This window comes from Xiphias gladius, chromosome 8 (genome assembly GCF_016859285.1).
Source record: "Xiphias gladius isolate SHS-SW01 ecotype Sanya breed wild chromosome 8, ASM1685928v1, whole genome shotgun sequence".
Lineage (NCBI taxonomy): Eukaryota > Metazoa > Chordata > Actinopteri > Istiophoriformes > Xiphiidae > Xiphias > Xiphias gladius.
This window is the reverse complement of record NC_053407.1, coordinates 1,679,726-1,707,176: the sequence shown is the minus strand read 5'-3', so window position 1 is coordinate 1,707,176 and position 27,451 is coordinate 1,679,726. Positions and strand designations below refer to the sequence as shown.

Below are 27,451 nucleotides of genomic sequence, written 5' to 3'. Positions count from 1 at the left end.
GTATCACACACACACACACACACACACACACCCCTCCCTCTCTCTCTTTCTCACTCATGAACAAACTCTCCATCCCCTCCGATCCACTCTCTCTCTCTCTCCATCCTCTCTCTCTAGCAGTCTCTCGGCCCTCCCACTCGCTGTCCCTCCCTCTGTCCTCCCTCCTCCTCAGCGGACCAGCTCTGTCTCTCTCTGCACTTGTCTCTTCAGTCAAGGAGAAACTAATTGGAGGAAAGAATAGAAGAAAGGAGCTGTTGGAAAACTAAACGCACCAAAACTTTACTTCTCTGCAGCATGCCACAGAAAGGTAAGCTTGCTCTCTCTTTCTCTCTCTCTCCCTCTCGCTCTCTCTCTCTCTCTCTCTCTCTCTCCCTCCCTCTTTCTCTCTCGTCATCTCTCCCTCCATCAGTCTGATCATGGAGTTAAAAAGTTAGTTTGTTTAGTAGATAGGGGCAGAATGAAGACTAGCCGGAAATGTGGAACCTGGCTTAGAAAAACAGTGAAGACAAAAATGTTTATAGTCTGATATTTAGAAAGGAAGGATAGTGAAAGAAAAAGAGTGAAAAAAGAAAAAGAATGAAAGAACAGTTTAGAAATAAAAAATTGGAAACAACTGAACAAGTTAGCAGCTTTAAGAATGGAGGAACGAGAAGAAAAGAGGAGGAAATAGGGGACAGATGAGAGATTTGAGGGACAAAGTGCCAAAAAAGGAATGAGGAGGGAGAGAGACAGTTTTCGATCACTTCCTGTAGCTCTGCAGGCAGAGATGTTTTAATGGAGCAACCGCTCGGATAGACGTAGAGAGACTTTTGGACTTATTTGAATTTATTTCAATGGAATGTCCTTGAACGGTGGAAACAGAATCACGTCTAACAGCTGTATTATTGTATAAATTATCCAAAATCTGGCATTTCCTATCAAAATGTAAAATCAGCCCATGCTCAAGTTTAGTTTCAGAAGTTATGCTGACGTTCGCCTGACTCACAGGGCCCACGTTAAGAAAAAAAGGTATAAGTACGCGACCGCATACACTCAGGACATAAATAAATAAAATGCTCCAACATGCTTTTTCCAATCCGCTTTCCATAAAATTGGCAGCCAACCGTTAAAATTACGATTGTTGTTAATATGTATTCTTAATACAGAAATATACTGTTCTGTTGTATTCACAACTTCAGTTTCTAAAGATACAGCATGGACAGACTGGCGGCCAAAGACATTCGTTTGTGTATGAACTACACCGTCCTCCGTATGTCCCCAAGGCCGGACTTTCGGTTTAGCTACGTTCCACCGGTTCCTGGGACAACAGCGGTGACCAGAAACGCAATTTAGGACAAACGGTGAAAAACAAAATAAGCAAACAAAGCAGCAGCAGCAGCAACAACAAAAACAACAACAAACCCCAAAGCAGAGCTCGCGCCGCGAGCGCGTGGTGCTGCCGCCCGCCCGCTCCGCGCTGGGTGATGTGGACTCATCGTCAACTCAGAGCAGGTTCTCTGCTGGATTATGACGCTGCCAGAGGGAAAGGGACACTGTTCCGCAAGATTTTCCAGGTTCCCCAGTTCAGAGAGCAGAGGAAATGCGGTGTCGAGGCAGGCGCGTGCGTTTGCACGTGCGCCATTGTAAATCCACATTTATTTAGAATGGCCATCGCGACCCCCCCCCCCGGATACTTACAGTAAATAATAAATACAGCGAGTATTGCTTCTGCTTCAAGGTCCTTTGAGTCCGGGGGTTATTTTGAGCCATCTGACAAAAAAGTTTTCGGATTACTACGAGACTGGAGATTTTATTTGACCCTATCGAGCTCCAACTTTAGCCCAGGTTTCATTTATACGTATCTAACTTTACGGTCTTTGTCATCCACCCTGAGATTATTTCTCACCTTTCCGAGCTCGTTCATTGTAAACTATGAAACAACACATTCACACATTTACATGACAAAATTCACATTTTACAAAGCCATGAGAATAATGTCGGCGTCGGAGTCCTACAAATGATCATAAAGTTCTCTCTAAAGTCTGAATCTTTTTTCCAAATATTCTGGATCAGACAGTATCTTTGTACTGAAGTTTACAAAAAAAAAACAAACAAACCAAAAAAAAAAAAGGTTAATGGTTATTTCTGAGGAAAATGTAGCTGAGGGTTTCCATTGCTGAAACGGCTCTATTTGACCCGAATATTAGAGTCAAACTACAGCTATTTCAGTTAAAGCCATAATTTATAACCTGTAAAGGCCTTCATCATTTTATTATTGTCAGCTAAATGTCCAGAATATTTGTTTCCTTAACTGATATTTAAGCAGAAATAACGAAGCTCTGTGTTTATAGATCGAGTCATTTGCCCTCACCGCTTTATTTAAACCTATATATGATCAGGGTTGTCCAGTGAAGGCCTTCCAAGATTTATTTGACTTGTTCTGTATCGAGGCCTGGACTAAAAAAAAAAGGGGGAGCGCTTGAACGGCCTGCACCATGTTAAAATGGCAACTCTCAGTGAAAAGACACTCAAATCAGAAAACGTCATTTGAAGGTCCTGCATGCTTTGGAATCAAATGCAAAATTCCCTCATCAGAGAAAATGCGGTTATCCTATAAATGTGAAGATGCGTCTGCTGTGAATATAATCTAATACAAGCTGTTTAGAGTGTTTTTTTTTTAATCCAGAACCAGCATTTACAAGAGATAAAGTTCGTCTTAATTGATGATCTAAGTCGGATGTTAATTAACGTCTTAATTAAATCGGAGCCAATTAATCGCATGATTAATCAGGTCGGAATGAATTCCTCCAACATGTGAATTTGGAACATTTCATTGTTTGTGTGTGTGTGTGTGTGTGTGTGTGTGTGTGTGTGTGTGTGTGTGTGTGTGTGTCAGAGGGAGTGGAGCCGGCTGCTCCCATATGTTCTGATGGAGACCCCACCTTCACTACACTTGCACGAACGCCTCCGTATTTGCGCGCGCACCTGAGCCACATTGGTATTTCTGACTTTAAAGCAGATACCGATCTTATCCAGAAACCACAACTGTCGGCTCGCTTTCTGAATTTCAAAGTGCATCTGTTGTCTCACCTAAAATGCTAAATGAAGTCAAACCCATAATTACTGTAGCCTGTATGTGATCTGCCGTGTCCTTCGGCTGCTACTTTGAAGCATGTCACTATGAACGTCCTTTAAAACGGCCTAAATATCACCGCTTCATCTCACTTCGAGTTCCTGAAAGTGTTCAGCGTCCTGGCCAAAAGTGCAGGAGACAGACCCGCCTAAATACACTCAAGTACAGCAGCTGATCAAACGCCTTGATCCCGGATCAACATTCGAAGCTCGACTGGGACCTACTAAGGGTTCAGACTCAGCTGATTTCGCTTCCCTTTTGATGTAAAAAGTTGTTTCTCTGGCGTCTTCGCCATCTTTTGCAACAAACGTTGCCAGGAAGTTGCTTTGGTGAGTCCGTAGCGCAAACACACACAGGACACGGCATCCTAAGAAAAGCACCATGTAAACAGATATACCAAAATGAAACAATATACAATCGATGAAGCTTATCAATATAAAAAAAGAAAACAGCTGGGACTTTTGTGTTTAATTCAGTGCGGATTTAATCATCCCAGGAAGGCAAATCGTGGAACTTTACTTCTTTGTAAATTTCCAGCTGAAAGTGCCGCAGCTTTGCCGTCTAAGAGCCGCGGACCCCGGGGGGAAGGCGCGCGGCTTACAGTTGCCCAACACATCGTGTAACTTGTAGAGAGAGCGTAGGAAATCGTGTTCCGGGAAGTTTTACTGACTACTGACACAGTTAGTGACACTGCTGCATTTTCCAGATTTCCGTTAGGGCCTAAATATTTACTCATCCTTAGACATCCCTCTACTGATGCATCTCACATCTTGAACTGTCAGTGTCTTGTCATTTTGGAATGCGATTATTACAATCAACACTTCATTATTATTATTATTATTATTATTATTATTATTATTATTTTCATTATTATTATTATTATTATTATTATTATTATTATTATTATTATTAACGTTAAGTGGAACAGCCTCAGGGCTTTCAAAGTAGGGTAAATCAGCAGCAGTATCCTCCAGTGTTCGGCAGCAGCCCCGTGTCTCTCTCGGCTCTTTTCTCCTCATATCAGCGCGCTGGTTGTGGCTGAATGAAACTTTTATATTGTCATCAGGGTGTTCAACAGAACTCCTTTATGTCAGTTTTACTGGTCAAATTGGGCTCCCCGCCGCGGTTTTGTGTCGCGGGTTTTTTAACGAGCCGCGGCTAACGAGGCAACGACACCAAAATCCCGTCGACACACAAAGCCTGGCGGGTATTTTCCGAGCAGAGCTGCGGCTCCGCTCCCCCGGCTCTTTGTCTCCTTTCACAGGGAGAACGGTGCTTAGTTATAGCGGGGACAAGGTGCCTATAGCCGGCCTGTGTGTGTGTTTGTTCCTGTGTGGAGCTGCTTCATGTTCATTATGCAGGTTGTTAATGACAAGAGCTTCAGAGAAGGAGCTGCTTTGAAGCCTTTATTGGTTAGCTTTTTTTTTTTTTTTAAAGCTAACCTCAAAAGGCTTTGGTTTTGAGAACTGGGGTGAGGTAAAATGGATGTCATGTGCTTTCTGCGTGCATTAATGTCAACAGATAGTTAAACTGGTCGTCTTCCTTGCCTAATCATCCCTCCAGAACTGCACTGTTGTGCTGAAAATGGAGGACATAATGGATATGAATGTTTTATTAATAACTATCTCCTAGGTCTGTACTATTATCATTTTTTGAGGGTATGTAGTAGAGAAAGGAAACATGTAGTAGAGACAGGAAACAACCTGGGACTTTGCACTCACACCTTAATAACCACTGTTCCACCAGGACACCCACAGTTACTTTATTATCTACAAACTTAAAATCATTTAGAAATTTCACTAAACATAGTAATTCCGCATCCTCGTGACGAAATGACTATTATTCAGTTCTACAAATACTATTCCATGTAGTAGTAACTCAGGGTTGATTTTTTTTTACATCATCCATACTGTAATGTCTGATAAGTTTGTGCAAATTTTATAGGCACCCAAATTGTTCAGAATTAAATACATAATAGGATGACATTAAATAACTAGCCATATGAAGAAATATTGACAAAATATTTGGCCAAAGATAACCATGAAATTGTGAAACTATCCATTTTTTTTCTTTTTTTTTTTACATCTGCTCATTATCCTGAAATGTTATTTCATCCCGATTCATTTGCTTCAGATTATTGTCGTACATGTTTACATAATGCTAATAGTTTTTTATTTCAAAATATTCTTGTTCCAAAGCCTATTTATATTTGACATTTTTTTTTCAATGATAAACCCACTAATCCCAAAGTAAAGTACTGATCTATCAATCAAGACAAACAGGGCAGAGCCAGTTATGTGACTGGCTGTTGCTTTGGTCTGATGAGAAGACAGGCATAACCTACAGTAAACTTTGTTATTGTGAAAGGAAGCAGGATGGAATAACATTACGTCATAATTAACAATGTCATGGTCACATTATATAGGCTGTTTTGTGTATGTTTTTTAATACATTTATCTATTTATTTAATTTTGAACACTTAATTTTGGGTCTACACAATTTCCACTCTGTAAACTGCCTGGGAAACTGCCTGGGGTCTTCTTTGCAGCAATGAGAATATCTGTCATAAAATGTTACTGGCAGCAGTTCATTCTCTCCATGATCTTTGATTGCTCCATGGATAAGTGTGAGACAATCTGTCTGTAGCTGGATATGAAGATGTCAGTTCAGTTTGGCTGTATTCTACAGGCCTCAGTGTGGCTCCTGCTGGTGTACGTCTTTCACACCTGTACGACTTCTCAGGAAAAACCAGCTTCTCTGAATGATCCTGAATTATATCTCGTAAAATAAACTTTGCTCTGACTTACCTCCCAACAATCGTCTAAAATAGATAATTAGGAGGGAGAAAAAAATAATTTCTCCCTCCTAATTACTACTAGTGAGTAGTTTCTATTCCTACTATAAACATACACCCACTGATCTTTGATCGTACAACAGCTGTCCCTCAAACCCCACAATGTCTTTTTAGCTCACTGTTGATGATCACAGGTGAGTTTCAGTTCATCAGCAGTGGGTGAGTTGCTATCGAGAAGCTCTGCCATCACATTTATTCTTATACAGTGTTGAAACGCCAGTATAGATTCAGCATACATGCAGCTCAGCTAAACCAACAGAGACACACACACACACACACACACACACACAGGAGAAAAAACCGATGAGTGCATCTCTTCTGCAAGAAGCTGACAGCCTCAGCTCTGACTTGTCTTTCAGCGACAGTTCATAATGTCTTCAAGAGAAAGTATCAAAAAACGTCAGATGTTAAGTTAGGTTATGAAATAAGAGAGCAAGGCTGCCCTGCTTTTCAGATTCTGGAGCTGACACTGGAGCTGAGTGTGAGAGCTGGACTCCAAGTCTGTGCTCATAACTTTATGGACATTAGCATACATTAGCATATGAACCAATCACAGGATGGTTTGGCATTCAGCCATTCTGTCCAGACAGTGTCTCGGCTGTTTTTCACCTCGACGTGTTTTTCCCTGATAAAAAAAGTTTCACAGTTTCCTCTAAATTCTTACAAACAGATTTTAAAAAGTAAAGAATTGGTGTTCTCGAGTTTTGTTTTGTTTTTTTGTGTTACTTTTTGTCACTGCTGTAGGAAAGTTGATCAGATACTTGACCTGTGGAGATCCAGGAGGATATTTTCTCTTCCTTTACTCTGGTTCAGTGTCCAGGTTGAGATGTGTGTGGTGTATTGTCTATGCATGTACTGTACATTAAAAATGTAGTAAAATATTTACTATCTCTGTTTGTACAGATTACAGAAGTCAAACAAGCTGGGAGACTGGTGTGGCTTCCATGATGCAAAACAGTGAGTTATATCTCAGAAGTATTTGTTGTTGTTATCATTTATGCATTTGATGTTGCTGTATCTGTAGCCATAGGTGCGTTCATTAATTGTATGTCATACCTCTCATCAAAAACTTGGTCAACAAAAAGATGTATGACAAAACAATGTTTTTTAGACAAACTCTATTCATATACCATCCCATATAAATTATTCCAACTGAGAACTACTGCTAGAGGCTCAGCTCAAATCAAAAAATCAAACCACAACAAAAAAAACTTCCTAAATTTGGTAACCAGTACCTGTCAGGCTGAATTTTTAAACATAGCTCCACTACCAACATTCAAACCTGGGACCTGCTATTATTATGTTTCATTACTGACTATGATTTAGCCACATCTGAATTCCTGTTAATTCATTTTGTAATGTTTACTGGACCTGTAAGATATCTGTCGACAGCAAAGAACAATTCTGGTATATTCCATCTTGGGTCTTAAACCAGCTATAATTTGATATTTTACATGATAACAATTTATTAAATATTATTTAAATTTGAAACAACAATGTGAAACCAATGCTACAATGGGAAGGGACTTCACACGTAGTTAAACAGACTTTTAATTATTACTATCAATTATCACCTGAATCTACAGCAACCCTCGGCTTTATGTAGCTATTGAGTTTCAGCTCTCTGTTTAGCATCTCAGCAGCAGCAGGCAGCTCAGTACCAAACAGCACATGGTGGAGCATTCAGCAGCTAAAGAGCCAGATATTTCCTTCTGGAGTTGGTAGAGACCAAAAACAGAGCTAAAAGAGAGTGAGTACTGGACTTACAATCACCAGGTCGACAGAAACACAATTCTTAATAATTGATCATGTTGCACTGTAACAGCTGGATGTGTAAATAGACATCTGTTTGCTCACAAGTTCATGTGTTTGCTCACATGAACTTTAAAGGTGGTGATATGTAAGTGTTGTGTTCACAGTTTGTTTCCACTGCCCTCAAGTGAGTTATTGCAGGTTTAACTTGGGTGTTTGCAGCCAATCGAAATAAAGTTTTGAGATTTGTGTTTCTGTTCTGTGCACCAAAGATGTTATTTTGTGCCAAGAAAGAGTTGTGTTAGTGAGAGTTGTGTTGCTTTTTCTGAAGTTTGCTGTCAAAAATGTTTGACCGATGAAATCGGTCTCTGTGTAATCATGATATGATTTTACGAATAATCTGTGTCATCAGCACAGGCTGAGGTAACGGTAACAATAAAAGCTGCCAGATAAAAGCAAAGGTACAGGAAAAACTCTCTTTTCACTTACATGCAAATGTGAGATGTAGTGTCCCTGTGAAGAAATAAAAAAGTTATTATCTCAAACACACTGCCAGTCGTCCAAACTCACCATCCTCTCATTACCAGGCCAAACTGTGTGAACCTGAATTTTTTTGCATTGTCAAATCAGAATTTGGGTTTGGATCAGGTGTGCAATGACTTTTATTTTGGTAGTTCTGTGTTTAATCAGAATTAATAACATTGTACTCACCATTTTGGGAATGTGGCAACATCAGGAAAAAGAAGTCTGACGGGGCAAGAAACGTCTGACTGCTTTTGTTTCTTGACTTGTTTGTAATGGACTTTGTCACAGTGATGTCGTCATGTTGCCAGATCTCAGCAATGCTTTCGGTGAATACCACATTACTGATAGAAATGATGGACAAAACTACAAAAATAAGACCCAAGTTGTAATAAACTTTAATGGTTGGTGTAAAATAGAGCCACAATTTGAATTCTGATCTGTCGAGCAACGTCTAAAATTCAGATCTTCCTTCAATAACTCAAACTCTTCAGTCATGTGAATGCACCTTACATTTAGACAGCAAAGTTACCGATTGGATCTTTAAATATCATTGTAAATTATGAAGTCACGATGTTGGGTTGTTTAAAACCTTTTGGGTGGGACTGACCCACCTGATTTCTTTTTGCTTACTGCGGGACAAGAGGTCCATGCCGTCTGCAGTGAAGGTGTGTGGATTACTTCTCTCTGTGTCTCCTCTCATCTCCTTGTCCGGCATCTCTCCTCTGACAAGTATCAATCCCACACCCCACTGCTTCTACCCCTTGCATCCCCCTCACCCTGGATGTTACTCGATAATGCTGCACAACCGAAATTTTAGCCAGGTTTCTGTTGGACAGTAGCATTGAGTTAAAGGTCAGACTGGGTGTTATCACATAACCTTCACTTTAATCATGTCTAATTCCAAATAGTGAAAATGGAGCAGCTGCAGGGTGTTGAGGAGTAACTGAAGGTGAACAGATCATTAGTGAATGAACCACTGGTTACATTAGGAATTGATTGAAATGAAAGTGGATTCAGTCAGTTAACAGTGTGCTCCATGAATGCCGGCATTTTGTTCAGCATCTAACGTTCTTCTGATATGTGTGAGTCTGTGCATGTGTGTGTGTGTGTGTGTGTGTGTGTGTGTCTGTGTGTGTCTGTGTGTGTACAGTATGCATGTTTAAGATAGCCAGAGTCTAGCTGGCATGAGTGCAGTGTAACAAGAGTAGCAGAGTGGAGTGTGTTGTATGAACTTGAATTATACCAATATGTTTAGGTGTTGCTGTAAAATACATTAGAATTGAATTTCTGAGCCATCAGAGTAGCTTAGCATGTGTCCAAATAGTGTTTCTTTCAGAGCGCCAGCCTCTCTTTTAAATTCTTCCCAATGAGGAGACAGCCTCTTTTTTCAGCGTGCCCTGCCTTTTTTGTGCTTCTGTTAAAAATCTCTGAACTTATAAACTTAAAAACAAATAGTTATAAAAAGCAAAGGGGCGATGCCAGTCTGTCATAAAACAGTGGTGGTGGTTTTTGAGATATTGTTGTCATAACCCACGCGCAGCACTTTCTTGATGAAGTGCTAGGATGAAGTGTCCCCAGCGCCCTGCCAGCGCTTAGACCTTTATGCAAACAGGAAAATACTACTGTCAGTGTTAGCTGTTTCCAAATGTAAAATACATTACATTTACATTTGGAATTATCCACCTTACAGAGATTGAAACACAACCAAGGAAAGGTTTCCCCACTTGGTATGAAATGACAAGCCGCCTTGCAGACTTTACTCAGCTGTCCATTCCTCCCCATTATGGCCTAAATTCTGTCTAAACAGTAGTGTTTTAACAACCAAACACAGAACATTTAAAAAATACTTGACTAGAATGTATAAATCTGGAAAAGAATTTAAAAAAAATAATATTTTCTGAGCTTTCATCCACATTGTAGGGTCCTTGTTGGCAAATGGATCTGGCTCAATTATCACGTGACCTTAGAATGGAACATCAGTCAAGTGATAGCAGGTGATCCCATATCGGGAGAGATGGTAAGCGTTGTCTCTGTTCAAAGATGGTCTCTGGGGTCATATGTAAATGTCCTCCTTGATCTTTCTCTGGCCACCTACTGACTCCTGGTCGCTGACCTGATACCTCTTCTCAGTGGATGCTGTGGGTGGTTTTGGTCTGGTATTCGCAGACAGCCTATGTCTTTTTCTAGTGTTCCTTTAGTGATGTGATGCCATGATGATGTCATACATGACTCAAGTCTTTCTCTCAGGGGGGTCCTGTAGAGATGTTAAGTGGATTGTGGTAAGTGCCACCGTACTTCTAAAATGGTTAGTTTTATAGCCTAGTACAGCAGATGAACCAGACCGTCGGTCCTCCTGCTTAACTCATGTTGGCTGTGATCACCAGTTTTGTTGTTTGCCGTGGGTGGAGATCTCTACGAAAACAAGCTGAAAACACAGGTGTATGTTGTTCCCATATCTTTACAGCAATTTCAGATTCATTCAACTTACAGAGACTTATCCTCTAAGATAAATGGGTTAGAAGTCATATGTCAATGTGGCATAGGTTGCAACATAGACCGATCAGTGTGTTGTGTAGTGCAGACATATTGGAATCTCTGTTGGCTTTCAAATGTCTGGAATCTCCATGAGTTCTTTGTCAGCAAAATTCTTCACATTAAGTTGAATGAATGAATGAATGCAGATGATGAATGCATGTGTAATCTGTACAGCCATGTCTTTCCATCTTCAACTTCAACGAATCTCCACTAACCTAAATGATCAGTTTTACCCAATCCACAATGTTTCTCTAAACCAAACCAAGTTGTTTTTGCGTCTAAACCTGACCAAATGTTAACCAAAGCGTTGTGACATAATAGAACAGATTAATTTTTTAACTGTGATGTGTCGTAACAGTTTTAAAAGGAACTGATACCTGAGGTTATTCTGCTGATGGGGCATCAGTTCAGAAAAGACTTCAATGTTTCGCTCTGGAGTGCACTGACAAACAACGTATTCTGTTGTTCAATATGGACGACTTTGTTGATAATAACAGTACATTGTTTAAGTGAAAAATTAATTGAAGTCAGGCTCAGTGTGAATGAGCTGATTTAAAGTGAAAGCTGCTGAGCTGCTCCCCGGGGCCCGCCTGCTGTGTGCGAGTGTGTGTCACAGAGGGATCACAGCCAAATTGACTCCATATGTCTGTCTATTAATTGTGTGTCAGCAGAGAAAAGCCCGGGTGTGTTCCTCTGGGAAATGACACAGTGATTAACATTTCTGCTGCGAAATGATCGACCCCACAACACAAAGTGAACACGATGTGAGACAGCATGACGGAGAGTTAGAGGCTGAAATAATCCAACGTCACACTCAAAGTTAAGAGCAGCTTCTACAGGGGCCCCGACTATTCCTATAATTCAATTAAACAGAAGAGAAGTTCAAAGCCATGGCAGTGTCATGTGTATTGGAAGGTAAACCCTCTCTGATCCAGGTAATCCATCTGTTTTTCCAGTGGAGTAGCTCTACTCCAAAGGATGAGGGGGGTGGGGGTCAAAACGAATCTCCCTTTGCCTCTACCCTCTGTCCTCTATATGCATCTAAATGAATGAACAAGCAGACCCAGTGTAGGTCTGTCTTCTTTTTTAATTGAACAACTAATCATTTCATGAATGATTAATTAAAGAACGGATTAGCAATTATAAAGACCTACAAATCTATTACCTTTTCATTTCTGTGTCCAGATCACACACTTTGTTGATTTAAGGCAAACATAAACAGGGGTCATATTTAGGTATTTGAATAAATGACTGATGCCGTCAATTTTCTTGTGAGGACAGTCTCAAAGAAACACACTCCTCCTCTTGTGGGGAGGCGTGCACTAAAACTAATGATCACTTCGAGACACGTGACTTAGCAAAGTTGACCACTCATTAATGATGTTGGAAAATCAAATCAACCTGAGCTGCTGCTCAATGGCTGTCAGGGAAAATACTGGTCCAACAACATCTTTTAACAGTTAACTGCACATCACACATGTCCAAAAAATTTCATTTATACGTGATTTTTCTAAAGGCCTTTGGGAGGGACCAGTAATTTCAACATGACGCCCACACTCCTGTTTGCACTGCTGCATGCATTGCAAATATCTCCTTCTCATTGCATCCTCAATAAGATGATGTCTATTTCAAACAGGAACATGAAATATTGTTTCACTTTTTGTAAAAAAAAAAAAAAAAAAAAGGTTACAGGACTCAGGGATTTACAGAAATTACTTGATAAAATGGAAGTTTTTGTGGTGTGTTTCCCACCCTGCTTACATATTATACTTTAGTGGGGAAAAAAAAACAGTAATACATTGTTCTTAATCATATTTGTGGTGGTCATTCCTCTGATGACTGAATGGAGTGTCTGTGGTGAAACTTTTTTTGATTTACAGAAGCCCTACTTCTATACTTACACTTTGTGTGTCCGTGAGTGTGTGTGTGTGTGTGTGTGTGTGTGTGTGTGTGTGTGTGTGTGTGTGTGTGTGTGTGTGTGTGTGTGTGTGTGTGTGTGTGTGTGTATACGTGGGCTGGCTGGTTGTATGATTTATTAATGTCCCTTTGAGAGGTTTATAAATCTGCAATATGCTTTCCCCCACAGAACCATTAACAGACAATAGACAATTGATTCAGTTTAAATCCCTACTTAACCTGCACAGTGTCACAGAACAATCTGATGTCTGCTGCTGCTGAGAGAAACATGTCAGACCTGCAACATGTTGATCAGCAGACAGAGCATTTTGAACTTCACATAAAAACCCACAGAAGCGGCTGTCTGCAGCTTGAGCATTTATACTCACAGTGTTTACCCCCCCCCCCCCTTCTTGAAGCTGGAATTTGGCTGAAGTGTTTAAATTGAACAGTTTGCTCTTTGCTTGCCCGACTGTCAAAAGTGCAGATGACAGAATGAGATTATCTGAGATGATCGTTTAAATCTGAGATTTATGAGTTCTGGGAATTATTGGCCCTAAGATAGGTCTCTCAGGTCACACTTCGTCTCCGGCTTGTCAGAGCGTGTGAGGTATGTGTAAGCATAATAATCTGAAGGACACTAGAATTAAAGCTAAATTGATAACATTCTGATAATTATTTTAAAAATACAATTTTAAAGGAGGTGAGATAAACTGTTACTTAATTTATATTACAGTAAAAACTTTTTTTGTTTCGGTCTGTATCCATTATGTTAAATTTGATATTCATTATTAATTAACCATCTGTTTTAAGAAAAATAGTATACCATATATGAATATATACTGTACTGTGTATTTAATACTAGAATAGTAGATGGTTAGCTGTCTGAGTGTAAATAAGATTTCTTTATCTCAGTCAAAGATAAAATTTAACACAGTTGTAGCTCCCAGTGTTGCCAGAAACTTTGGGTCAGTGGGTGGGCCAATAGCATCAAAGCAGCAGTTAACATCGTTTAGGAATTTCCAGTAAAATTCAATGGATTATCATGTTTTTGACGTCTAAGAGATTCAGATTATAACATATTAAAATGCTCAAATCAGCAGGTACTGTAAAAATGGAGACATCTTCCATAAAAACACACGAGAAACAATATGTTTATGACTTAAGAGAGGCTTAAATGCTTTTTTCTCTTCATCCACTCTAACCTGTGTCCCCCCCGTACTCTTTCCTCTTTTCATGCATGTGCCTCATCAGTGTGGCTATTCAGTTCATTGTAGTTAGACTTCCCTATTCATTACCACCAGTTCTTCTGCTTTAAATTGAGTTGTTTTTTTTTTTTTTTAAATCATTGTCGAGAAAAATAGAGCTCAGTAAACTAATTCCTGAAAACCTTTTTTTATTTTCTTTGTGTGTGTGTGTGTGTGTGTGTGTGTGTGTGTGTGTGTGTGTGTGTGTGTGTGTGTGTGTGTGTGTGTGTGTAGGTCATAGTGGAGTTAACCAGCTGGGAGGTGTGTTTGTGAATGGGAGACCTTTACCTGATTCTACCAGGCAGAAGATAGTGGAGCTGGCACACAGTGGAGCTCGACCCTGTGACATATCCAGAATACTACAGGTAAACTCATCATGTTGAGGGTTGATTTTCTCTGCACTGACACTAATAGTGGTACTACATAATGTACCTGGTGAGCTGGTTACAGAAGTACATTATTATGCATCAAATGTCATGCAGAGCAATACACGGTAGAAATGTTACAATACACTGTCCCCGGACAAGGTTAGGTTGAAGGGTTAGGGATTCTGCGTCTAGTTGCACTTTGTATATCACTGTAAATCAAGGCTGTCCTCCCAAGAAAAACAAGGGCATCAGTTATTTGCTCAAGTGCTTACACATGAGCTATGTATGTAACATTTAACTGACAAGCTCTGGTGGCTGTGTGAAATATGACTGTTGTCTGTCAGGAACCAAGGGTGGTGGGGTGATGGTGATGTAGAGCTACCGTGCCTTGTTAGCAAGGAAGTCAGGGTGGATGATCTGGTTTAACAAAGCATCCGACTTTGACACTGGAGACCACTGTTCATTTCCCAGTTCCTACAATCACCAATAGTTTCTTTTAAAAGAGTATTTAAACACCGATTTAGCATTACACTCCTTTTACATTTTAAGACTCAAAATGGACAGTTTAAAAGTAAGTATCTAGACTGATGCAGCAGAATCAGAAATACTGTCATATTTATTCCACACATTCATTTTCCTTGTCAAAACCTGATGCCTGCATTACACACAATGCAACCTAACCGCCGACCGTTCGGTGGGGGATTCGGGTGTTATATGCTAGTATTTGGCTAATGTAGCCTCAAGTCTTATATCCTCAAAAAGAGATGAGGAGAGAGAGGTCTGGCAAACTCACTTCTTTTTAACTTCACACCACCAGATTTTTCCATTTTCAAAGTTGTAGACTTCATTCCCAACCGAAGCTGACTCAAGTGACATCAGTTGAGGCAATTTATCATTTTTTGCACGGCCCCCTCTGGAGCTGCGAAAGTCTGTTTATAGACTTTCATCTGTAAACAGACTTTGATGTGGTAAATTGGTAGAGTTCCCCTTTAACCACTGCCATGATCATTCCCTAGATCATCTAAATAATGTGTGTAAATTGTACTGTTTTGGGGTCCAGGTGTCTAACGGCTGTGTGAGTAAGATCTTGGGCCGGTATTACGAGACCGGTTCCATCCGTCCTCGGGCCATAGGAGGGAGTAAACCCAGGGTAGCCACTCCAGAGGTGGTGGGAAAGATCGCTCAATACAAGAGAGAGTGTCCGTCCATTTTCGCTTGGGAAATCAGAGACCGACTGCTGGCAGAAGGAGTCTGTACCAACGACAATATACCCAGTGTAAGACCCTCCTTTTCTTCAGCCAACTCATGTCAATTAGAGGTTTGTGCAGAGCTAGCTAGCAAAAACTCTAGACTCATCGGCAATCCTTGTACATAATGGTTGATGTTTTTGTATCAGCATTTTTTGCAGATGGGCTTGGTACTAATAGTTCATGGGAGTGGGGATTTGGGGCACAAAAACAAGTTGATCAGATACATGCAATCTTAAGAAACGCACAGACCTTTAATATTGATCTTATTTTAATTGCATATCCAAACTCAATACTGGTGTGTACCGAACCCCTTGATCCCTTTTTATTTTACAGTTTTCTACTTTTCCAGAGTCAAACACCTGATACCATTGTTATATCTCGGCACACGGGTGTAGAGTTCTGTATGTGGAACAGTGAGCCTAACCTAGCTTAGCTCAATTCATGAATCATATGGAGTTACGAAAGTAAAAAGTAGCACAGTACACCTTTAAACCTAGAAAAAAAGTACTGATGGCTGGTACCAAAGCACAAAGTGTAATTGTTATGCTTGCACAACTAAGAAATGTGATTCCATTAAAATGTATATGGTTCTATATGAACAGGCTTGACACCTTAGAAAATAACTAACTTTAGAAATGTTGAGAAGAGATAAACAGAGTATCTTGCTTTTTGACATTGTTTATATAATACGTTTCCCAGCATGCCTTGCAATACCATAAATAGGGGCTGTGTATGAAATCACTCCTTATTCTCTATCTCATGCTTTATATTCACTTTCCACCCTTTTATTGGAGTGTTGGAGTGCCTTCAAAAAGTCCATTATAGAATGAAAAAGGATCATCCATAGCATGTGCATTACTTTCTCCTAATAATCCTACAATGCAAAGCTCTTACCCTCGCACGACTCATCAGCGATGACACAAATGATTATTAGTAAGTGACTGAAATCTCAATTTACTGTTCACCACTGAGTAAACTATTTAGTGTCAATTGTATAGGGGGTAATGAATGAATTAAGGAGGGAGTGATTTTGGACACAGCCATTATCGTTACCAAATATCCCATAATGCAATGCTTAGCCCTTGCTTTTGAGATGACTGCCTTATAAATTACAGTAATGTGACACTTTACTACTCACTGATTATTTAAAACCATGATGGTACAAAATGTTTGAAACCTCCATTTTTGCTTCTGCTCATACTGTTAAGCAACAACTCCAGGTACACTCTGTTTTTTCTTTTGTCCAACAATATATTTCAGCGGTATACAAGCTGAGCAACACACCCCCTATCTCCCTTGTACTAGTCTGTTCTGAATTTTAGTGGAGTAATGCCACTTGAGATCGCTTTCTTGAGAACAACACCTTCCTCGCTGCAGATAAGACTAGAAACAGTCATATTAACCTTTCTGAAAAGCAGAAAGGTTAATATGACAGCAGAATATAGCAATAAATGTGCACATGTTAGGGTCATCGGGTTGGTAGTTTGAGACCCTTGCTATTAAGTCACCTAGTAACCTAGTGTTTATCATGTAGTGACTGGAGTAATTTCAGAGAGAGCACTGATACCCTCGTCATTCAAAGGCCTGGCGGATGCAAAAGGAATGTGACCAAATCAGGAAAGAAAGAATAAAACCTGACAAAAAGCTAGCTGGACCAGCTGATTAGCTACTAGCAGGGATGCAGCGGAACAGTAAACAGAGAGGAAACTCAAACATGCCTCCCGACGTTATGCATTATACACTATTTGTAAAGGTACTCTACAGTTCAGTAGTTGAGATAATTTACTAATGTGCACTGTTGGGAAGCTGCTATCTCTGTCTTTCACCATTTTGTTTACCATCCCAGTGAAATTTGGTGGTTGAAAATGTTTTCATAATTTTCAGTTAAAATGTGTAAAAAAAAAACTAAAAAAAAACACCAGCCAGGCAGACAGAGTAAATGAGCCGAGTTTAAAAAGTCTTAATCAATTTGTGGGCAGCTATTCTGTTAACTCATTGTGAATCGTACTGATTAATAGTACAATATAAAATGAATTATATCATGTAAAATCAAAAGGCTGACACACTAACATGACAGGTGTAGCTTCTTCACAAAGCCTTTAAAATTACCCAGTGGAAGTAGCAGACCTCATTAAATCCATGTAGTGTTTCTTTTAATGGACATGATGAGGCTGGCTGAAGGTTGACACTGGGTCATAAACGCTTTAGTTTGGTTTCTGACGATGTTTGCTTCCTTAGATTCTGTCCACCAATGCTTTTCATATCCAACCAAAGAGATGCTCTTATGTAATCATGTTGTGTTTATCGCCAGGTTTCATCAATAAATCGAGTGCTCAGGAACCTGGCCAGTGACAAACAGCAAATGGGTACAGTGGGGACTGAAGGGATGTTTGACAAACTCAAGATGATCAATGGTCAAACCACCTGGGGAGGACGCTCAGGCTGGTACGCTGGGACTACACTCAGTACCACTGGTAAGACACAAACTCATACTTCTACCAACTCTAATGTTGCTCCTACTTTACTCCTACTACAACACTGGGACTACCACTGCTGAGACTCTCAGGGCTCAATTTTTCTAACACTGAGTATAAGTGCAAACACCATGCATCTCTGACCCAAGCATACATGGATGTGACAGCGCAAACAGGGGCAGACCCGTTTGAGGTTGAATACATTCTCAGTAAGGGGAATACAGAATCAGCAGATGGAAATGGGCAGAGCTTCAGCAGCAACAGCAGACAATGTCCTTTTAGGAGTTGTTAGGTAAACTGTCTTTTAAAAAAATGATGGAGCCCATGGAAATAATTGTTTTGTTGAGTTTTAAAGTTCATTCTGGACCAATAACCGTGGTTTGACAAAAAAAAAAATCTTAACTCATGGTCCACTCAATAGCTTTTTCTGGTGCTTTCTGCTGCAACTCAATGTCTTTATCAGCAGGAGGAGTTGGGAGTTGGATAGAGGCTCCGCTGTCGTAACCATCACACACCATTCTACTCACATGGCGGAATTTCCACACTTACATCATGAGATTACAACTGAGCCAACTCCATATGCTGATGCAGACCGTAAGATGCAGTTGAAAGAAGATAATTAAAATCAAGATTATTTTATTAAACTCTTTTGTGGTTTATATTATTTTCTTGATCATGATGTTGAAAACAAAAAAAACAAAAAAAAATAAAAATAAAAATAAAAAATCAGCAAACAGCAATTCACTTTGACGCAATAATGTGTCCTCAACTTTCCTTGTTGAGTTCTGTACAAATTATTTCAAGAGCAGCACAGGTCACATATTTGTTTGTAGGCCATGCATTATTATGATAATGATACCGTGTTCCACTTCCTATTCAGCGGTGCCCATTTATTCCAATGAAAGGCTGCCCTCATGTTGTGTGGCCCTCTACACATACAGCATGTACTAGTGTCACTATTCTTGGCTCCACCTGCTTGTACCAAAAGACTTTATCTTGAGATCACCGACAAAAAAAAAAAAAAAAGGTTTTCTAGTAAGTACAAGTATGAAACAGCTGAAGGAGTCCTGACAGGTCTGTTGGGAAAGTACTTTGTCGCACTATAACAGCTCAGTTAACGCTGTTGGCTCTGCCTATTTTTACTATAGATTTTCCACCATTTTCAATGTGTTTTTCTAAATTTTTCATTCAGTTTTCCCCAGATTTTGTGGACAGATTTTTGTGAAGATTCAAACATTTTTTGTTGACTAGATCTCACATTCAAGTCGGATTTTTTTCCCATTGGGCTGCTCAGTGTCATTGTGTCTTGTGTCTTTTTAAATTTAATGCAGCATCCACAGTAAATTGCTTGCTTGCAAAATTAACCCAAAAGCATCCTTTCCTTTTCCTTCAGTGTGTGTGGCTGAGGGCCCCATTTGCTGTATGGAGTTAGCTGCTGCTCCTCCTCCAGCACCCTGGGATTACAACAGTGAAACGAAGTCATGCTATACTACCACTGCTACCTCCCCATCAGTCTACAGCATGTTTGTGCCTTTGTGTCCGTGTGCGTGTGTGTGTGTGTGTGTGTGTGTGTGTGTGCGCGCGCGTGTGTGCGTATAGGGGAGGTAGAGGGGCGTCTGCTCTCATTTGTGTCTCTTTCTGCCTGACTGACTGTGACACTGAGCAATGGCTTCATTCTGTTTTGCAGTCTCTGTCTGCTGGGGATAATGAATAATTAGGCTAGCACCACAAATAACATAGGTTCCACCGGGAGCTGGAGTTAAGCTCTCGTCTGCTCAGAGATCACATGTTGAAGAACTCCACTCTGAAGTGCCCTGTACCTTCACTCATCATTAACTCACATGCATGGTTTAATTTCATGGATTTGAATATTACATATTGTATAGTCTGATCAAGGCCATGGATTTTAGTAAATTACTGTATACTGCAGCCAATGCCTTATTTGTTATTGCTAATATACAGTACCTGTTTGACTCAGCATGGAAAAGACTGAGTACATGTATGAGCTTAAAAGGATAAAAACCTCAAAGTAATGTCCTGTTTGTGTTGTGTTCACCAATGACAGTAAGTCTAACATACAATCGGCCTTTAGCTCTGGTTTGGTCTCCAACACCTCTTGAGAAAAATAGCTGAACCTTTAGCTGCTAAATGCTCCACTATCTTCAGCAGCTGGTCTCTAAACGTGTCTTTCTGCTCTTTGGTGCTGAGCAGGTGGTGGACAGTGGCTGTATTAGCTTTGGCAACAAAAACTAGCTCCTGCTGCTGCTGAAAACAAGGCTGATAAGATATTGTGTGGTCAAAAGTTAGCTAAAAGAGACTGAAATGTTGTGTAGTTAAAAGTCTTTTTATCTAAACATATTTTTAAATAACAATAACAATAACAATTATAATTTTATTGGTGTAGCACCTTTAATGCAAAGATGCAGCCCAAAGTGCAAAAGCATTAAGTACAATAAAACAAAAAGTATAACAATGATTAAAATGTTTGACAATGCCAATTAAACCAACTGGAAAAAAATGATATAAAGACCAATGATTAAAATTTAGATTGCAATACCCCAAGTTAAAAATCAGATTAAAAGTTATTTTTAAAAAGATCCAAGGGGTGGGTATTCCACAGGTGAGAGCCATAAAAACAGGAAGCAGCATCACCAGATTTCATGTAAGAAACACTAGGAACTTCTAAAAGAAAGGCAGTGGAGGATCTGAGAGTTCTTGTTGGAAAATGAAATGAAAGACAGTTACTGATATAGGAAGGTGCTAGATTATGTAAAGTTTTTTAAAATCAGTTTTAAAAGATACAGGTAGCAAATGCAGTGTCACAAGCAGTGGGGTGACGTGGTCTCCTTATTTCCTTTTCTCAAGATTCTGGCTGCAGCATTCTCAATTAACTCAAATTTTCTGGCAGAATTTTTAGGGAGGCTCTGTAAAAAGAGAGCCGCAGTAATATAAGTGACTTATAAAAGAATGTATTAGCATTTCAGCAACAAAACGTCTTCAACCCCTGCTGACTGCGTATCTGAGCATAACTGGTCTGCAATCATCGTAATCCTAGTTGTTTGTTTCTTCCTTCCTTGCTTTTTTTCTACTTCTACTACTGCTCCGTTCTTCCTGCCGTCCTCCCTCCCTTCCCTGATGCAGAGTGTCCACAGGCCGAGGGAGGGGAGAGCACCATATCAGTTTGTTCCAATAGTGAAGACTCAGAGGAGACTCAGATGAGACTTCAGCTGAAGCGAAAACTCCAGAGAAACAGAACATCTTTCACTCAGGACCAGATAGAAGCACTGGAGAAAGGTAACTGCTAGTTGTTCATCAGTACATCATACAGCTACATACACGTTACACATCATATACCCACATACATACTTTTATATACATGGGTAAAACTAATGAGCTATACATTGTTGTTTTCTATGTAAATGTATTTTTGCTTCATCTGTATTCTGAATGTTACTGAAGTGAGGAGAAAATTCACTTTGACTCGACTGAGTCGCGATTCACAATGTTAATAGAGACAACTAGGGAAAGTTTACATGATGACATGGTCGTTCATCTCTCTAACCTTGTTAACAACTATTTCGACTATAGGCAACAGGGATATAAAATGAAACAGGTTTAACAAACTGCATGGCCTATTCCTTATTTTATCCATAATATTGTTTTACTCAAGGATACATTTTAAAATGTTTCCATAGCAAGCATCATGTTCTTCTACACTAATAATCAGAAGCAAAGGCCAATGACAACTTAGCCAATTTTTTAATTTATCCAATCAGGAATGTTCCATGTCGATGTATAAGTGAAGAGGAGAACCGTCTGTCATATGCTACTATTACAGTCTTGCTGAAGTGCGTTGCTGTCAACTGTCATGTTGTAGTGTGTCCATGATTGTTCGACTGTCGTGTAATTTACGTTGCACTTGATGATTGCATGTACTGTAAAACAGGCTTGTTGCTCTGGAAATGAGAAATTTCTCCTAAACCATCCAGTGGTTAACAGTGTTCTGGAAATTAAAGAGCAGCAGTCACATCATCAATTCATCTATGCTGACTGGTCCGGGCTGAATTGATTCTCAGTAGATTTTTTTTTTTTCAGTATTAAATCTTGTCATTAAATCTAAGGGACTATACAAAAATTATTAGGGTGGGTGTGTGGGTGGGGGGGGGTTATCTCACACTCTGCGAGAAAGTGAACTAGCGGACTATTCTTCTGATCACTAATATCCTTAAAGATAAAGTGCCTTCTCTGTTTCTTTTATCTAGTTGATTATGATGGGAAAATAAAGCCCTGAAAGAGACACAGAATTGTGAGTCCTTTGCATATGGTAAACCACACATTAAGCCATAATTTATAACAATTTGATCCCTTTCTACAAGTACTCTTGACAGGGAAGGCATATATTAAATATATATCTGGGATGAGAAACAGTTAGACCTTCCCACCCAACTATTGTGCTGTTCTTCAGACAGAAATAATAATGAGAATATTGAATGTGAGAACCTATTCAGTGAAACATCTGTTAAAGGCTGACGCACAATCACTCATATTAGAAATTATTGCTTCACTGTTATCGTTACTCTTTATTTACTGTCCTAATGTTTATCATTATGTAATGACACAAAGTATTTTCCTTCCAGAATTCGAAAGGACTCACTATCCAGATGTGTTTGCCCGAGAACGCCTTGCCAACAAAATAGACCTTCCAGAGGCAAGAATACAGGTAGGTTCCTACAAGTCAGTCCGCATGTGTGTGTGTGTGTGTGTGTGTGTGTGTGTGTGTGTGTGTGTGTGTGTGTGTGTGTGTGTGTGTGTGTGTGAGAGAGAGAGTGTGTTGGGTGCTTTTGTTGGGGTGTAATAAAAGCCAGGCTGCATTGCTGGAGAGGCTGCAAAAAAGGACCCTCAGGATCATCTCCAGAGGCCACACCCCACCACTGCAACTCCTATCTCTCCAGAGCAGGAGGGAACAGGCAGCCATTCAGCTGGTCAAAGTGATGACACAAACCCAAAAGCCACTCCATGACTTGCTCCCACAGACGAGAGCAGATAAAAGATGGATAGTTGATGTCTTTGGGATTTGTTTTGTTTTATTTGTTTGTCTGTGTTTGTTTTTTATATTTTATTTTTTTTTTAAATATATGCAATGAATGTATATACATAAGTGTATGGTTGTACTGAATGTATGGGTTGTACTGAATGTATGGGTATGTGTGTATGTAGATATGTAGTTTTACATTTTTATGGTGTACAATCATGTATAGTTATGTTTCTATTTGTTTTCATGTAGATTCTGTTTATATTCAGTTGGCAACTCTGAGCATGAATGTTAATGAACTCAAACTCAAACTCAGTTCCTCCTGTCCATCACAAAGGCCATGAGGAGAATCTTTCTAAGAGTGATTTTAATTTAGATCAAATCCACAGTCCTCGTTATTCCCTCTGTGCCAAAATACCTTCAAAAGTTCAGCAGAAGCTAATATGAGTTAGACAAGACAAGTGGATATCTTCCAAAGTTGCAGTCTTTTTTAGCACAAAATTCAGCTGAACATTAGAATGTATTTTCACATGGAAGACTGCAGACTTTGTCCCCACCAGTTACACTGAAAATGCTTTAAAAAGGGATTTTTCACAGCCAGTGTGGGTAGGAAGAATAATAACAGTGACCAGTAGCTTCTCAGTATACATATGGACATGTCAGTGGCGCTTTAAGATAGACTTGAAAAAATGTGAACTTATCCTTTAACCTTATAACAACCAGTGTGTTTTTTTTTTTCTCTTTTCTATTCTGGCATGCATAGGTTTGGTTTTCCAACAGACGAGCAAAGTGGAGAAGAGAGGAGAAGCTGAGAAACCAACGTCGTCAGGTGTCTAACTCCTCCAACCACATCCCCATCAGCAGCAGCTTCAACACCAGTGTTTACCAGCCTCTACCACAACCTACTACACCAGGTATGGATGAGGACATAAAATTCTAGTACTTTTGCTACACATGTGACAAGCATAAAAACTATTTAATATTGCTTTAATGATTAGTATACCAAAAGTTTATTGTTTAGCATTCGTCAACAGGCCTTTTTCACATTCTAACTCATCACAGTAGGAAAATAATAACATGCTAATGCCATCATTCATGCTAATAACATAAATGATGGTTCTGTTCTGTTCAAGTGTCCCAGTAAACCCAGTAAAATGAGTGTGACAGAAACAGAATTCAAGCAGCTAAATACAATTCCGCCATCATTCATTTTATTATTTACCCCTGTGCTTTTCCTACTGTGAAATGTCAAAATGTATCCTGTTGGCAGTGGCTGCGGTGAGTCGTTTGCATTGTATTCCTATTGTGACTAATGTGAGTAGCTGGATATTGAACCATTTTGTTTAATACCTTTCTGGCACCAATCGAATGTGTCCAGATCACGTGTAGTGTAACTGTGTCGTGAAACTGTGAATTACCAAAAACAGTCATCAAATGTCTGGTCAGATACATAATCCTGTGCGCTCATTCTCTGATCACATGGTTCCTGGTTTAAATTGTAATTTTGCCAGTTTTAGAATGTATTTTATTTAGACAAAGTTCTCGTATAGCTATTTAGACAACATTTAAGATTTTAGAACTTCGGCTTCTTTTGTTCAATGAAAAACAAAGGACTTTGTAGAAAAACATCGGTATATAAGATATCATTGTGTTATCAGTACTGAAACACAGGTATTGTATCAGCACTTGTATCAAAACATTTCAAATGATACTTTTGTCCGAGTGATTATTGTTATTTTCCCTATGCACCATTTTGGAGGTCTGGTTTCTTGCTCAAATATACCTTGACACGTGGGCAGGAGGAGCTGGGGATCGAACCATTAACCCTAGAATTATTGGATTAGTTACTTATTGGTTATTGTACAAATTTCTTCGTTGTCTTCAATTTCACTTTCCCTATCTCTCCAGTGTCCTTCTCATCCGGATCCATGTTGGGAAGGCCAGATCCAGTTCTGTCCAACGGCTACAGCATACCAGCCATGCCCAGCTTCAGTATGGCTGCCAGCCTGCCGATGCAAGTAAGATTATTTTACAACACAGAAAAACACACAATTAATCCAAAGTCTGTGTATACAAGCACTGGAACACATAGAGGTAGAGATGGCACCTTCATGTGTATCAGTATCTGACTTCACCCCGGGCTGGCTGATATACATGTCATGTCAACTGTGAGTAGTTGACGTGTTGACTGTAGTTGCTTAGAACATGTGTGTGGGAACGTTTGTCATGGCTGAGCACGGCTCAGCACGAACCTCCAACCCTGGCAGTGTTAGTACCTTGCTTGTCCCCACCACTCCTGACAGTATGGATGAGTCAGGCAGCCCAGACACAGTGGCTCCAGCAAAAAAAAACACGGGACTGACCAACAAAGAAGTTGAGCCTGGCTCAACTTTTGCCACAACAGAATGTGATGTTATGTGGGAATGCACTGCTTTGGCCAATCAAATACAACCAAGCAAAAATTCCTGGTAGATTACTTTGTGATGCTGCATTGTCATGATTGAGGATAAAACAATTAGGCCACGATAGTTTTTCAGAGTTGTAAAATACTTCCTCATAGTATTATAAACCACTGTGCAGTGTTTTGGTTTCTGATACGTTTTGAAATTCTTTGACGTACAGTATGTCTCAAACTGGACTTCCTGGATTGTATATCATCAGCCAGACAGTCTTTACGGAGCCAGACAATCTACATTTAATCTCCGGTTGTGGGTATTCTGGATGGATCTGAGACCACCGGCATGGCTGATGGTGTGAGTTTCACTACCAAGAGAGCTGAATGTCTTGTGGGAAAATAAAAATCCACTTTCTCTTTGGAGAGAGATGTTGGGACCTGTTGAAGTCTGGGATAGAGACTCTGCAAATTAAAGCTAAATTGTGCACTGACGTGGTGTTTGCCACTTGATTCTGTTGTTAAAAAAAATGCTAAGCATGAGTCTTTCTTGAATCATAATGCCTCTTCACCCTAATATGGCTTGTTGACCGTAACCTTTGCTGTGCAAAATTGGTTATTAAAATTAATTGATCACAACTTTACAACAGTTGATATCTGTGGCTGTAACAGCGCTGTTAATCTAGTATGACACCTACCCACTGGTGAATGGCTCATCGGGGTGTTAAATTCTGGTGTTATAATGGGTTAAATGAATTTATGTTTCCAGGCATCCAGCCAGACCTCTTATTCCTGCATGCTGCCCACCAGCCCCACTGTAAATGGAAGAAGTTATGAGACTTATACTACTCCACACATGCAGCCACACATCAACAGCCAGTCAATGACATCCTCTGCAACGTCGTCAACAGGTAGGAAGTTACCCAACTGGCTACTGTTTGATAATCTACAGACCTTCTCCTCTCATCGGCTTGTGCTAGCAGGTTGTGTGTTAATACATAGCTAGAAGAGACAGGGCAAGTGTCAAGTTTCTTAAACACAAATATGTTGATGATCAGTGATGTAGCCTTTAAAACATGGCCCTCTTAAAACTCCTAAGACTTAAACAGGTATTCATTCTGAACTGCTACTTTGAGTGATTCAATTTTTTTTTTTTTCAGACTTTCAGACTTACAGGTCGACCCACTTGACCTGCATACAAAAATAAATTTTACTTCAGTCACTCTTCAAAGATTTGGTTATCATTAACAGTTATCATGTTTTGTGCCATGTTCTACACAATTCCATCAAATGGGAATACTGTAAATTTATTGTGCACCTTTTATATGCATTTCCCCTAAATGCAACATGTCGTGTCCGAAATTTTTGGAAACTTTGGAATTTTTGCTCATGTTTACAATAAAGTTCTGTGGGTTCGGACAATGCTTAGCTGCAGCATATTAGTTTGTAATGGCGGAAGGTGCAGCAGAGCCTGTCAGACTAAAACAAAAACATGCTAACAGACCACTTTTACAAAATTAGATTTAAAAATAAGCTTGGGCCAATAATTCTCATTCATTCATTTTTGATTGTTGGTGCAACCCATCTTACATCCTCAAAAACCTACACTGTAGGCTTCCTCTTAGCTCTTTCCATGACATCTGCACAGTTTCATCAGTTCAAATGCCCTGTTTGGACCTGAATCCACTCTTCTATTTGCATTAACGTAATGTGGAACTTTGTTGCCTCTAAAATACGCTTTGCATTCAGTCAAAACACACCTTTAAATTATGTTGTGATGTCTGTCTTATAACTGTACTCTAATAACCTCTTTTCTCTCCTTTGACCAGGTTTGATTTCCCCTGGTGTCTCAGTTCCAGTCCAAGTTCCCGGAAGTGAAGCGGACATGTCACAGTACTGGCCACGCCTACAGTGATGTCATTTCTGACAGCAGTCGTTCTTGCCTGCAGTGATCATCAGCAGTGACTGCAGCAACAGGACTGTATGGGACATCAAGCATTTTCTATACCTACTT

General features: G+C 39.8%; 1 protein-coding gene across 1 annotated transcript; it reads left to right on the top strand.

Annotated features, from left to right (window-relative positions):
• Positions 1-214: 214 nt before the first annotated feature.
• On the top strand, positions 215-27,352 carry LOC120793303 (paired box protein Pax-6-like). Its single transcript, XM_040133245.1, has 11 exons — positions 215-307; positions 6,870-6,923; positions 14,156-14,286; positions 15,350-15,565; positions 17,851-18,013; positions 21,155-21,307; positions 22,651-22,733; positions 23,809-23,959; positions 24,954-25,063; positions 26,207-26,348; positions 27,267-27,352. Exons 1-11 carry the CDS (start codon positions 295-297, stop codon positions 27,350-27,352), a joined length of 1,302 nt encoding a protein of 433 aa, XP_039989179.1. The 5' UTR covers positions 215-294.
• The last annotated feature ends 99 nt before the right edge of the window (positions 27,353-27,451 follow it).